This window comes from Narcine bancroftii, chromosome 3 (genome assembly GCF_036971445.1).
Source record: "Narcine bancroftii isolate sNarBan1 chromosome 3, sNarBan1.hap1, whole genome shotgun sequence".
Lineage (NCBI taxonomy): Eukaryota > Metazoa > Chordata > Chondrichthyes > Torpediniformes > Narcinidae > Narcine > Narcine bancroftii.
The window spans coordinates 346,558,175-346,572,056 of record NC_091471.1 but is presented as its reverse complement, the minus strand read 5'-3'; the positions used below and the strand labels follow the sequence as shown (position 1 = coordinate 346,572,056).

The window sequence follows — 13,882 nt, the reverse complement described above, 5'->3', positions numbered from 1 at the left end:
TACAAATGAATTTCTTTGTGATAAGATTACCCATATTAAAAGCGTGGTTGCTTGTTGCCGCTGTGCATCTGTGGCACTTACACACCCATGCACACAAAAGCAGGCTAAATTTTAAAAGTTTGAGAGTCCGGATTCTTGAGTGGTCCAGATTTCCGGCTTCTGGAGATTTTACTGTATTCTGTTGATGATGAGATGCTGTTGCACAGATTTTGTTGGAAACAAGAAAAGGGATGTCTCCTTTCCCATTATTCATGAGAAATGTTCTCAACTTAACAGAATTTCTCAGAATGTATTGACAATAGCACTTCCAATTTTTTTTTAAAGATAGCTTTGAAAATCATCTCCTTTACGAAAAACATTTTTTTTAATATACAATTGTCTTTACCATAAAAATAATGAAAGGAATTAGGCAACACCACAAAAAGGAAAACAGTGGAAAAGTATAAAGAAAAAAATAATATGAAAATCAAGAGAGCAAAAAGTAAAGGAGGACAGAAAGTTAAAAAGAGAAAAGGGGAAAAAAAGGAAACATACGTAGAAATCTGCATCAGGCAACTTGAAAATAAAGAAGTACGGCTAATAAAGAGAAAGCTGAAGAAGAATGCATACAGCACACAACCAAAGGTATTTATAAGAGACAACTTTAAGAATATTAATTATCCTACAATATATACAAATAAGAATTATTGTTTCTCTTTAGCAGAGTTGATGACACATTCAAAGGTAAAATTATAAAATATACATAAAATTATTGAAGTTATAGAACATTTAAAATATAGTAGGCTATTTGACCCTTCATTTACACAAAACTACTGGTGAAACTCAGGTTAAAGCTGGCGTTTTTTTCCGTTCACACTGTTAGCTGGCTCTCTATGTCCTTTCACACTCACCCCAGGCATTCCAGGGGAGTGGGGCACCTAGCCTCACTAATTGGTCCCAGGATATCCCCCCCCCCCTTCCCCCACCATCCCTTTCACACTGGGCTAACTGGCACGCAGGTGTCAGATTGCCACGGAGATGATACACTGTACCTAGGTGGCCCATCCCCGGGCTGATCTGATGCCTGTGTGCTGTTATGAGCCCAGAGGACTCCAAAACCCAGCAGCAAAAGAAATTCACCAAGACAAATAGCTACTTAAACAAAAGTTACTTTTAATTATCCATAAACATGAAAACTGGATCAAACTTTAACTTATTACTGTTAATTTAACCTAACTTAACCCCCTTCTAATTCTAAGCACGTGTAAATAATGTGTATATGTTCAGAAAGGTTCTTTAATTCACAGTCCAATCTCACTTCTCCAAGTTCACTGGTTGCACTTACTTCTTATACTGTGCACAGATTTTAACATTTATGAAGTTCACCAGGCTTTGTTACTTGAAAGGTAAATGGTTACTGCTCAGGAAGGTTCTTGTTGGTTTTCAGAGAGATTTGTTGCTCATTGGACATCCACAATTGATTCCTTCAGATCAGCCACTTCAGTGTCTTGCTGAAGAAACTTGCCCAATCAGGGTTTTCCAGATGATAACCTCTTTCTTTCAGGTCACCACAGTGTTCCTTTTTGTTTCCCTTATTTCAAGTGAAATATTATGCAGCCAGTCCTCTCCTCTTGTATGGATCACAAGGGCTTTGTCCAGGCTGAACTAAGAACTCACAACCCGTCTTCAAAATGGGGTTTTTCCACAAGCTTGCCAACTTGTCCTGTTCCAGTCCCACCTGTTGCTGCTGAACTGTAGAACTGAATCCTCTCCCCCTCTCTGACTCAGAGAAAACCACATGACCCTTTTAGAACAGCTAACTGCACTCAGACAGTCTGTGGCTCCAGACCTAATTTTCAGTTCGTTCATCTGTTGCTTTGCAAAACAATAATCCATTACTTCACAGCATGTCCAATTAACACCTACTTGTGAAGTCCTTATAGGGATCCTTCAAAGTTTGTGCAAAAGCACCCGGAGCCTGGACTGTCTGGGTTGAGCAGAGCTCTGGCCTTTTAAATGAGATCTGTTTTGAAGTGTTTGTATGTGACCAACTTGAAAAAAAAACTGCCACAATTTAAAACATATTTATATACAATATAAAATATAACAGAATCTGTCACGTGCTGATTGATGAGCGTTCACACAGTACATTAAATGGTCTATTGGCAATTAATTACTGGGATAAAGTGGCAGTGTGAATGGGGCTAGCAAGTCACCCTGCCTTCTTTATGTAGCAGTAGCAAAGACATTGAATCAATGTTTCAGGCCTGAGCCCTTCATCAAGGTATGAACAAAAAGCAAGCAGGCCATCCTTCTGTCTCCTTTCCTCCATCTCTCCACCCCTTCCCTCTCCATTCAAAGAGCGATCTACCTGATATCCCTATCACTTCTCAGCTTTTTCTCTCTTGTGCCCTTGCACCCATATCCTACCTTTGACCTCTTGCTTGGGCTTGTGTTTCTTCCCCCTGCCCCTCCGGCCACCTCCATATTCAGGCCCCTGCCTGCTTTTTGCATATACATTGATGAAGGGCTCAGGCCTGAAACGATGGCTATGTATCTTTATTTTTGCTACATTAAGAATGCTGCAGTCCTTGTTGAGTTTCTCCATCATTTTTGTGTAAACTGTAATCACAGCATCTGCAGATTTTCTTGTTTAATGGGTAATTGACCCCTTGCATCTGGTCTGCTCAATGGGGAGTTACCCAGACTAGGCTCACCTTCTGAGCAGGTCACTGCTCTTGAAGTACATATCCATAGGTTTAATGTGATGAACGGGAAGGTTGACCTTTAAATTAAATGTATTTAAATTTAAATTTAGACATACTGTAGTATTTCAGTTCACAAACCCGTGCTGCCCAATGGTGCCTCATTGAACTACATCCCCAATACATTTTGAAAGGCGGGAGGAAACTGGAGCACCCCAAGGAAACCCACGCAGACAGGGAGCATGTATAATCTCCTTACAGACAGCGCCAGATGCAGACAGGGAGCAGGTACAATCTCCTTACAGTCAGCGCCGGATTTGATTCCTGTAATCTGGTGACCAGAATTTTATGCAGTATTCAAAATGCAGTCCAGCAAATATTTAATTCTTTGCCTTTTAACCATCTATTGACCTATTCTGCAACATTTAAGGATCTGTGATGTACGCTCTGAAGCCTCTCCTTTCACACTTGTCAATATCCTCCCATTTATTTTACCTTGTCGCATTTTTCCAAATGCACTAATTGACACATCTCTGGATTGAATTACATTTACTGATTTGCAGATTACCTGAACAAACCATCTAATTCCTCCTGCCATCTATTTTTATCCTCACTTTAGAAATTTGACTTGCAGTTGACAAACTTGAAATTGATCAGGACCAGTTATATGCATTTAATGTGCTCTTCACCATGACGGGGTTGGGCAATATTGTAAGTGATCAGAGGTCACCATGATGGTTGGGCAATACTTTAAATGATAAGAGGAGTGTCGAAAACTGAAATTGTTCTTCCTAAGTACAGTTTGTACTTAAGTATTCGATGGAATCTGAAACTAAATTGTTTGACATGGTACCCATAAAAAGGTGGAGAAATTATTTGCATTTCTGTGACATTTCACAACCACCTGTCGCAAATGAGTCAAGACACTGATGTCACATCACACGCTGAGCAGAGATGGGGGAAAATTACATAAAACAACTGAATGATATTGAAAGGTCTGAATCGGACAAGATCAATCTGATGAGAGTAGAACACTTAAAAGTCTTAACCTTTCTCTGTACTCCTTTGTTACAACACAAGTACTTTTAATTTTGGTCAAGATAATATTGTTTAATGCACAATGTAAATTGAAACCACTAGCAGTCACATTAGAACCAAATATATCAGCTGCACTGACTCATTAATACTTGTAAACCTGTGCAGTGAACTGGGATTCACTGGTAGGCCATTATGCTGATGACTGGTCCCGCCTCCTGGCTCCGCCCCCATCTGCTCACCTATAACCCTGGTTTCCCGCCTAAACCCAGAACCCTTCTGAAGACGACTGTGAGGCCCCACCCTTAGTTACAAGCTAATAAAAGTGTTTGTTCTCCCTCCAGTCGTGAGAGCTTTTATTCGCACTACGACCTGCTAAATAGAAAATCCATCTTAACCTGTTCCTCTTAAATCAACCATTGGAATTTTCTGGAATTTATCATTAATTTTATATTCTTTTCAAAATATTAAATTATAAAAGATGAAAATAAACTTTTAAGTCTGAGCAGTGGCAAACAAATAACTTATAAACTACAATTAATGCTTTATCATTTTTAATGGAGATTAATTTACAACAAATCAATTAGGGGCGGTCTAGCAGTCAGCGCCAGTGATCGGGATCGGGGTTCGAATTCCGCGCACTCTGTAAGAATTCTCCCTGCATCTGCGTAGATTTTTCCCGGGGGCCTCTGGTTCCCTCCCACTTTTCGAAATGTTCTGGTAGTGTAGGTTAATTGGGTGTAAATTGGGCGACACAGACCCTGTGGGCCGAAATGGTCTATTGCCATGCTGTATGTCTGAAAATCTTCAATCGATTTCTGTTAGAAGCTGCCATTTGTAGCTCTGTAATCTGCTTAATAAGATTTGGTACATTTTTTGAGATTGGATAACTAATCTAAGGAAAATATGACTCCCTATCCTTGAAAAGATAAATTTCCTGTATAAGTTTTCACAATAAATAAAATGTCAATTGATTACATAAGAAAGTAACACAACTCACTAAAATTCAGAATTTGCATAAATATTATTTTAGATTTTTAATGACAGAGAAGTGGAGCTGCTTTGGAAAATTTAATTGTGACTTGTTAAGCATGCAAGCATGGGCAATAATAAGCTTTTAAAACACATGGGATTATCATAGAATACTGATATTTTTAAATTGTACATTCAAGTTTCCTTTATTTTCTTGTAATAGTCCACAACATGAAATATTACACAAAATTACCTTCTGCCTGCTGTGAGGTAGACAAAGAGTCACCCTTATATGTTGCCCAGTGCCCCTTAAGTACGAGAGAAAGGGAAGCAAAAAGGAGTCCTTTCAGAGCCACTGAGTGTGGATTCGCCTGCAGTGCTCCCGCATCCTCTACAGCTGCACAGACTCTTGTTCGATCTATCGACAATGCGAGCTCCAGATCCAAACCTCCATCACAATCAGGAAGCCTTCGGTGACCGAGGCCTCTTGGGGGCCCATTTTGGCCTCAGTATCCTCTCAAATCCCGCCTCCAATACCTGGTTCCCATGAGCCAGTCTCCAGCCCCTCGCTGTTCTGTTACCATGATCACCATCCTTCTCTACTTCTCATGGGGGAATTTTCTTGTTTCTGGTGCCCTGCACCGGTCCACTGTTCCCCTGGAGCCTGCCACCCCTTGTGGCCACTGAATTTTAGTTTAAGAACACCATCAGCTCTTCTAACAGGCCGTAAGGAGGCACTGGGCTCTGTGACTTTGCTCCCTGCTCTCCCGGGTCCATACCAGCTACAACACTGCCGTCATAGCAGCTCTGGCAGTGCAGCCATTTTTGAAGCTAATATATCAATTCAATTGACTTTCAGTTAATGTTGTACTTCAGTTTTAGTTTATTACTTTAAAATAAACCCACCAATCTAAGTTCTCAATAAGATTTCAAGGGAGAATTATCATTAAGTGTGTCAAGAAAAATTAAGATAATATTCAAAAATAAAAATTAGGATAATCAATTGTCTATTTTAAAATTGCAGTAGAGTTTAGTGGAGAACAGAAGTTTATAAACTCTGAATGAAAACTATTTCACTGACATGCACATTATATGTGACGTGAAATTCTTCTCATTGTCACATTCTTGCCTTGGCCGCACTGATTGGCAAGAATTCTACTTGACAACTGAAAAGTTCCTCACACTGTGAAAAGACTAGTAAATAAATACATATATACCCCACTTTACAAAATAGAGCAGTCCTATAAAACATTTTGTAATCCAAAATGGCGTAAAGCAAAGACCCATTCGCTACTATTAAAGGTTATTTTCGTAAAAGCAAAAACCCATTCAAATTTCTTTCAGGTAGCAATCACAAGTTTCTTCGTAAAAGCAAATGTTCGTCAAGTGAGTATCATAAAGCAGGGTATATCTGTACTCTTATTCTGTGCTGAGTTCATAGACTTTGGTTGCTATGTAACCATGGACTCTATTGTTGAGTGAATATAAAGTTTACTGTGCCAGCTTTCAGTGGAAAAAAATGCTTTATTTGCTACAGAGATGAAAAAAATGAAAGTTCAATAATTTACGAAGAAAAAGCTTTTTATCCAAGATATTTGTGGTTGTTTTCCAAGTTCTATTAATAAAATATCTTCCTTGCTGTATATTTGCTTTACAGGAAATAGTACCTCAGAATATTAGTGCTGTATATGCGAAGATGTGTCAAATTCCAGTCCCAAGCATGAATGAGAAAGGATTAACAATTCCAGCAGAGAATTTTGATAAAAAGGTATGCATAAAACCATAGCAAAAAGTGTGTGTATCTAGCTAAATTACACTGTAAATATACTAACTTCTGAGGGATTTGTATGGTGAAGATTGGAATATTGTTTCCCTCTCTGGGAGAATGGTTTCAAATTAAAGGATCTTAATTTTAAGATGGAGATTACATTACTATACTCTTCACCATTCTTGGGGGGGAAAAAAGAGCAGGTTACACATCACTCAGGCTCAGGAGTCAACACAATTAGATCCTGTTTCTAACTAACCCAAGTTAGATCTATTGTCCGAATCTGTGCTGGTGGCTGGTTAAATTAAGTGTTGTTACCTCCCTTTTCATTCTATTACAATGGCCTGTTCAGTTCTTGGGTATCTGAATGGGTAAAGAAGAATGAAATTGGATAGAGCTGTGCAGGATAATGGCAGAACTAGAAAGGATTTAGAGAGATTTTTTTGTCATTATCAGATATCTCGAGGAGTTGGAGATAGAGATTTAAAATATAGGGCAAAAGATGCAAGGGGATGTAATGGAAGTGTTCTCAACACAGGGAGAGTGGTGATGATCTGGAATTCGCTGCATTAAGAGTGAGTGGCATCTTCAAGAGGGAATTGGAGAATAACTTACAGGCTTTAAATAACCAACCTTTTAAATCTGACCTCGTGCACCAGGTAACAAGATGATTAAATGAAAACCATGAACTTTACAGATCTACTATTGTCATGAATACAATATTACATGAAATTGGTCTACCTTAAGACAAAGATTTGACAAGAGCATTAACTTTGGCCAACGCCCCTTACAGTCAGGAAAAAAGAAATAAAACAGAGTCCCCTTCAGAGTCTCTGAGTGTCTGTGGATTCTCTTCATTGATCCTTCAGCCTCTACACCTGTTCTATTGTTCAGTTCAGTTCAAACCCTCGGCAACCCGAGGCCAAATCCAAACCTCTGACACAATGAGGAAACCTTCAGCGCCCAGGGCCTTTTGAGAGCCCTTCTTACCCTCAGCAGCTTCTCGAATCCTGGTTCTGATAGCTAGTTCTCACGACCCATTCTCTAGCATCCCACAGCCTGGTATGAATCCTTTGGCCTCAAGTTGCCAGCAGCTCATAGCTCCTGTGGGTTCCTCAGCTGCAAAGTTGCCAGCAGCTCCATGCCTGTGTATGCTCTTCATTGCAGAACCCCTCACTAGTCTGCCACCGTGGTCATCGGCTTGTCTGCTTCACCTTCTCAAAGGGGAATGTTCTACCTGTTGCTGGTGCCCTGCACTAGTCCGCTGCCCCTCCCCCCAGAGTTTCCAACCCCTCGTGGCTGCTGCCAAGCACAGGCGCCACCATCTTAGGCCCAGACCCCACAGTTGCAAGATTTTATATAAAACAACGTCAGCTGCTTTAACAGGTCATTTGATGCCTGTACAGAGCTGTCAGCAGTAAGGCTGAACAGTAGGATCCTGCGGTGGAGCGCTGTGCCTCTGCTCCCTGCTCTCCCCAGGTCTGCATCAGCATCAGAACAGCTATTACAGCAGCTTTAGTCGCGCCGCAAATTTTCAGAACATAGAACATTACAGCTCAGTACAGTCCCTTCAGCCCACAATGTTGTGCTAATCTATGTAAACCTACTCCTCAACAACCTAATCCAGTGGTTCTCAACTTTTTTCTTTCCACTCAAATACCACTTTAAGTATTCCCTATTGCCTTAGGTGCTGTGATTAGTAAGGTGGTATGTGGGTTGAAAGAAAAAATTTGTAAACCACCGTTTTAATTGTACCTAATTGACTCGTTATGTGCACGGTTTCATAACTCCAAAGGAAATGCGCCAATGACAATTTTTCTCTAGCAAAATATTTCAGTAACAATTGGGTCTAGAGCAGTGATTGTCAACCTTCCCTTCCCACTCACATACGATCTTAAGCAATCCCTTACTAATCACAGAACACCGATGGCATAGGGAATACACAGTGGTATGTAAGTGGAAAGAAAAAGGTTGAGAACCACTGACCTAATCCTTCCCTACCTCACATACATAAGCCTCTATTTTTCTTACATCTATGTGCCTAAAAAGTCTCTTGAATGTGTCTATTGTACCAGGCTCCACCACCATCCCCAGCAATGTGCTCCAGGCACCCACATTGTGCAAAAACAACTTATCTCTGTCATGTCCCCTAAACTTTCCACCATCCACCCAAAACAGATGTCCTTCAGCATCTACTGTTATTGCCCCGGGTAAAAAAGGTGCTGGCTGCCCCCTCCCCCCCCCCTCCATCTACACTTCTCATTATTTTATATATTAAGTCATCTCTCATCCTCTGTCACTCCAAAGAGAAAAGCCCTAGCTCATTCAACCTTGCTTCATAAGGCATGTCCTCCAATCCAGACAACATCCTGGTAAATCTCCTCTGAATCCTTTCAAAAGCTTCTACATCCTTCCTCTAATTAGGTACCAGAACTGAACACAGTTGTGATCTAACCAGTTTTACATTAACTGCAACATACCTCATGGTTTATGAATTTAATTCCGGGAATAATGAAGTTTAGTTCTCCATATACCTTCTTAACCACCCAATGAACCTGCATGGCAACCTTGAGGGACCTTTGGACTTAAATCGCAAGATTCCTTTGTTCTGTTAAGAATCCTGCTTTTAACTACATAAATTGCCTTTAAGTTCTTTTTTTAAAGTTAATTTTATTAATGCAATTTAGAACATAGAACACTACAGCACAGTACAGGCCCTTTGGCCCTCAAATGTTGTGCCGACCCATATATTCCTACCAAAAAAATAAACTAAACCTTTCTTACCTCGTAACCCTCTATTTTTCTTCCATCTGTGTGCCTGTCTAAGAGTTTCTTAAATGCCCCCAATATTTCAGCCTCCACCTCCACCCCTGGCAAGGCATTTCAGGCACCCCCAACTCTTACCCCTGATGTCTCCCCTAAACATTCTTCCCTTCATTATGTACAGATGTCCTCTGGTGTTTGTTACTCCTATCCTGGGAAAAAGGCACTGGCTGCCTTATCTATGCCTTTCAGATTCTATTAAGTCATCTCTCATCCTTCTTCTCTCCAGATAAAATCCTAGTTCTGCTAACCTTGCCTCATAAGACTTATTTTCCAATCCAGGCAACATCCTGATAAATCTCCTCTGCACCAGCTTCCACATCCTTCCTATAATTTGTATCTCTTCTTTCTATTTCAAAGCATAAAACATCACAATCAGGTTGGAAAACTGGCAGACTATTTATTCACCTTAATCTGCAAATAACCAGGCTGCTTTTCATTTCCAAATCATGCATAGAGGTCACCATCTGGTGGTAAGTCAAAGCAATGGTTTACCATTGGATCCTCATCCAAAACATGAACTGAATGATAATAGGTCCAGATTTTCCTTTGAGACGCTGGCACTTTCCCCACATAGAACATGATAAGTATCAGGAAATACACAAATGTTGCGTTTACAAAGAGCTTGAGAGATACTCAGTGGCAATTTCCCAGCCATAGTGAGTGTCATATTTCAGATTTATTGTCAGAGTACAAACATGATGTCACATTCAATCTGAGATCCCTTTTTCCTGCGGGCACGGCAGGATTACCACTAACTGGTAGTGCAAAATATAGACTGTACACAGCGTAAACATGTAAACGAATAAAAGAACAGTAAACAGATAATGTATGTAAACAAACTGACTGTGCAGAGGCAGGGTGACAATCTTCCACAGTTATGCAGTAATTACACAGGAGATTTTGCCTGATGAAGCTGTGCCATGTTTGATCTTCAGTAGGTTTAATCCCTCCATTCAGTTCAATGGAGAGGAGCATCCATAAAGAAGAGAGACAAGTTTCAGACTTTTCTCCTGCTTTCTTTTTTTTTTGGCTATTCAATTATTATGATTTGGGATCCTCACTTGTATCTCACATACTGTATCAGAGCACAGTTCCATTTAGTTAACTCTGAGGACTCACCACCCTCCCCCGCAGGCAATAGGCTCAGGCTGCAGCAGCTTCCATTTACAATAAAACTCAATGGGGACTGGTAGATGCTGGATGTGTATTTTACGGTTGCTTTAGACTAATACCTAATACACCTGCATTAAGAATAAATAATTTAAAAGACAAAAAATACTATACTGTACTTACACTGAACAAACTTTACTTGCATGAAAATAAAAACCTTAAAGCATTTTACTTTATTTTCAGTCACATTATTTGAAAACATTTAACCATTGCTGCATCTGCAGGTTCCTCCCCCTCCATGGAATCACTTGAAAAGCAAGCAATAATATTATAGATAATTAACCTGCCCCCTCCCCAAGTTTACAGATAAAGCCTCTGACTGGGGCGACTCTTACTAAGCAGGGATAAGGAAACGCTTTTAAAGATTGACCCCCAACGGAGAGCGGCATCAACCAGCTCTTCATCCTGGGCGACGCCATTGCTGTTTGACAACTTTATTCAAATAGCTGCAATGAGCTAAGTACGACTAAAGCTCTCTGCCGGCTGAATATTTGCTCCCACCTTGAACAAAGCTTTATGTTTTACTTCAGAAAACATTTGCTTTTGCAATTTTAAGTACATATTTTATCTATTAATTTATTCATATTTATTTTAATCTTTTAAATTGATTTTCTTCAAGCTTTTTGCTGGATGCTTGAGACTTCCAGTTGCCTGAATTCTGGATAGCAGGGTTTTTACTGTATTTGGTATCTTTAATAACTTTGAAAAATCTGGAGTTCCAAAGAATAAATATTTGCAAGCAAAACTCAAAGTGTCTGGAAATACTGCTGTTTTACACCTAAAGCTGTGACTTCATCATTCTCCACAACGTTTCTGTCCTCTGTAATCTTTCATGATGAATCTTGCTATGTATTTGACATTTTATAGACAAGAGACAGTGGGAGGTCATTTCATCTTTGATCTTAAGATCCAACTGGCCACTGATTGGATTCACCTCAACACATTCAGTGCGAGTTTAACCAATTCAAGTATTTTGGGATCCTTAAAGGTGTAAAAATTGTAATTATCAAGTTTTGCATATTTAGAGTCCAACTGCAATGGAGATTCACAAGGAAAACACAAGCTATTAAACCAAAATAGAAACATAGCAAAATGTTAGAGATTTCCATCCACCTGTTTCTAACAAGCTTGGATGAGCCAGAGAGGTGATAGGTGATGTAATAAAATATGAAAGTCTGCAGATGTTCTGATTGTACAGCAGAAGTCCTAAAATTCGGACTGCTCGGGGATTGGGTCAGTCCAGATTTTGGATTTTTCGGATTCTCAGGGAGTACTTTTTTAAGATTCACATTTGTGAATTTTATATTTTCATATAAAATATAAAGTACAAAAAAAAAATTATTTTTCTTACATTTCCACAACTTCTGTGTGGTTGCTTGTCGCCCCTGTGCATCTGTGGAGCTTACAGATGCCTGCAAAAGTCGAGAGTTTTTGAGGTCCGGATTCTCGGGTTGACTGCATTTCTGGATTTTACTGTAGTTTACACAAAATTGCTGGAGAAACTCAGCAAGTCACGCTGTGTTCTTTATGTAGCAAAGACAAAGATACCTAACCAGCATTTCGGGCCTGAGCCATTCAAGAAGGTATGAGCAAAAAGCGGGTAGGTAATGTAGTGCCTGTTTAAAGGCTTTTAAATATAACAGTTCACTAGAGTGCTCTCAATGCTGTTGAAATCTTTCTACCTGCTGAAGATGAAAAGTAAAGGAAGGAAGAGTGAGGCCTTGATCAGGAGTTCATGTTAAAACACCTGACGTACCTGTGATTTTCACAACGTGGAGAGAGCTCTCAGGTTTGCATGTCTGTCTGCAGCCTTGTTGCAATGAACACTTGCCAAATTCGACAATGACTTTGAGCAGCATTTGGATGACTTCCTGCAAGAGATGCCGATATGACTTCAATAAGTGCCAGTTGCATTTTAAATCCCTGAAACTACTCCATGTTATTTGTGTGTAAAAAAAAAGAAGCCTCACAGCTGGCATTGCATGAAGTGTAGAACCAGATTTCTAATGTGAGCATTAGTGGAACAAAACCACACACTTTTCATCACCAATGAAGTTCCAGCACATGCAAGTCTTGGACTGAACAACAGCTGGCTGGGAGGCAATTAAAATGCAAATCTATGCAAGTTATATGTTAATGAGAAAATGGCCAGCAACAGGTCCATTTTGCTACTGAATCTCATTCCCTTTATATGCAGTGAACTCCAACACCGAAGGTAATGGCCACCATACCATATTTAGTAAGTTTAATCAAGCTCATTCCTATTTAGGTCACAACTACAAATGCAGGTCTCGGGGAAGTCTTGCCTGAGAAGCGTTAAGTGAATGGGACTGCTCAGTGAAGAGGGAACAACAGAGCACTGTAAAACAGTTCAATATTAGAAAATATGGGCACGGTTGGCGTAGGGGTTAGCGCAACGCCTTCACAGGGCCAGCGATCGGGACCTGGGTTAGAATCCTGCACCATCCGTAGCGAGTTTGTATGTTCTCCCCATGTCTGTGTGGGGTTTTCTCCCAGGGCCCCATTTCCACCCACCGTTCGAAACGTACCGGGGGTGGAGATTAATTGGGTGTAATTTGGCGGCATGGACTCGTGGCTGAAATGGCGTGTTACTGTGCTGTGTGTCTAAATGTTTTAATTCATTTAAATTATGAAAATAATAATTTAAATTTACAAAAAAAAACACAAAATTAAGAGGCTTCTAGGTCTTCAAGGGTAAAGCATACACATCTATACTCAAAATAGTCAGCACATTTTTTAAAATTGGTTTTGGAATTATTACAGAATCAAAATTTATTGTCATGAACACATCATGAAGTGTGTTGTTTTGTGGCAGCATTGCATGTGTGAACATGCCGTAAATAACATTAAAAAATAATACATTAGTGCAAAAGAAAAGAAAGTAAGATAGCGTCTGTGGTTCATTGTCCATTCAGAAGTCTGACAGCAGAAGGGAAGAAGCTGACTTTGTACCATTGGGTGTGTGTCTTCAGACTGCTGTACCTCCTTCCTAATGGTAGCAGTGAGAAGATGGCATGGCCTGGATGGTGAGGGTCTTTGGTGATGGAGGCTGCTTTCTTGAGACACCATCTCTTGTAGATGTCCTTAGAGCAGTGAAGGCTGGTGCCCATGATGGCACTGGCTGAGTTCCCAACTCTCTGTAAGCTTTTCCTGGCTTGTGCTTTGGCACTCCATAGCAGACAATGATGCAACCAGTCAGAGTACTCTCCACTCTACATCTGTAGAAATTTGCAAGTCTTTTTGACATAATTTCAAAATTTCAAACTCTTCATGAATTATAGCTGCTAGCAAGCCTGCTAGGGAGTCCTAATCAGAGTGATCCACAGTCACCAGTAGTGGGTGTTGCCAGGGGAGCCATCCATTAACGAAAGGATTCACAAGATTGCCTTGTGACTTGAAGTCACAA

The 13,882-nt window shown here is 40.1% G+C and overlaps 1 protein-coding gene and 1 long non-coding RNA gene across 5 annotated transcripts in view; one reads left to right on the top strand and one right to left on the bottom strand.

Moving 5' to 3' along the window:
• Positions 1–13,882, bottom strand: part of LOC138759346 (uncharacterized) — a 49,020-nt gene that overhangs the window by 14,053 nt on the left and 21,085 nt on the right. The window contains exon 4 of the long non-coding RNA XR_011354798.1: positions 12,212–12,326. This is a non-coding gene — a long non-coding RNA (uncharacterized lncRNA). The remainder of the gene's footprint in view (positions 1–12,211; positions 12,327–13,882) is intronic.
• Positions 1–13,882, top strand: part of fbxw10 (F-box and WD repeat domain containing 10) — a 49,022-nt gene that overhangs the window by 18,809 nt on the left and 16,331 nt on the right. For 3 of the 4 annotated variants that reach the window (XM_069929558.1, XM_069929556.1, XM_069929555.1), the window contains exons 5-6: positions 403–624; positions 6,349–6,459. In XM_069929558.1, the coding sequence (XP_069785659.1) occupies positions 403–624; positions 6,349–6,459 (333 nt within the window). The remainder of the gene's footprint in view (positions 1–402; positions 625–6,348; positions 6,460–13,882) is intronic. The other variant, XM_069929557.1, reaches the window with a different exon arrangement.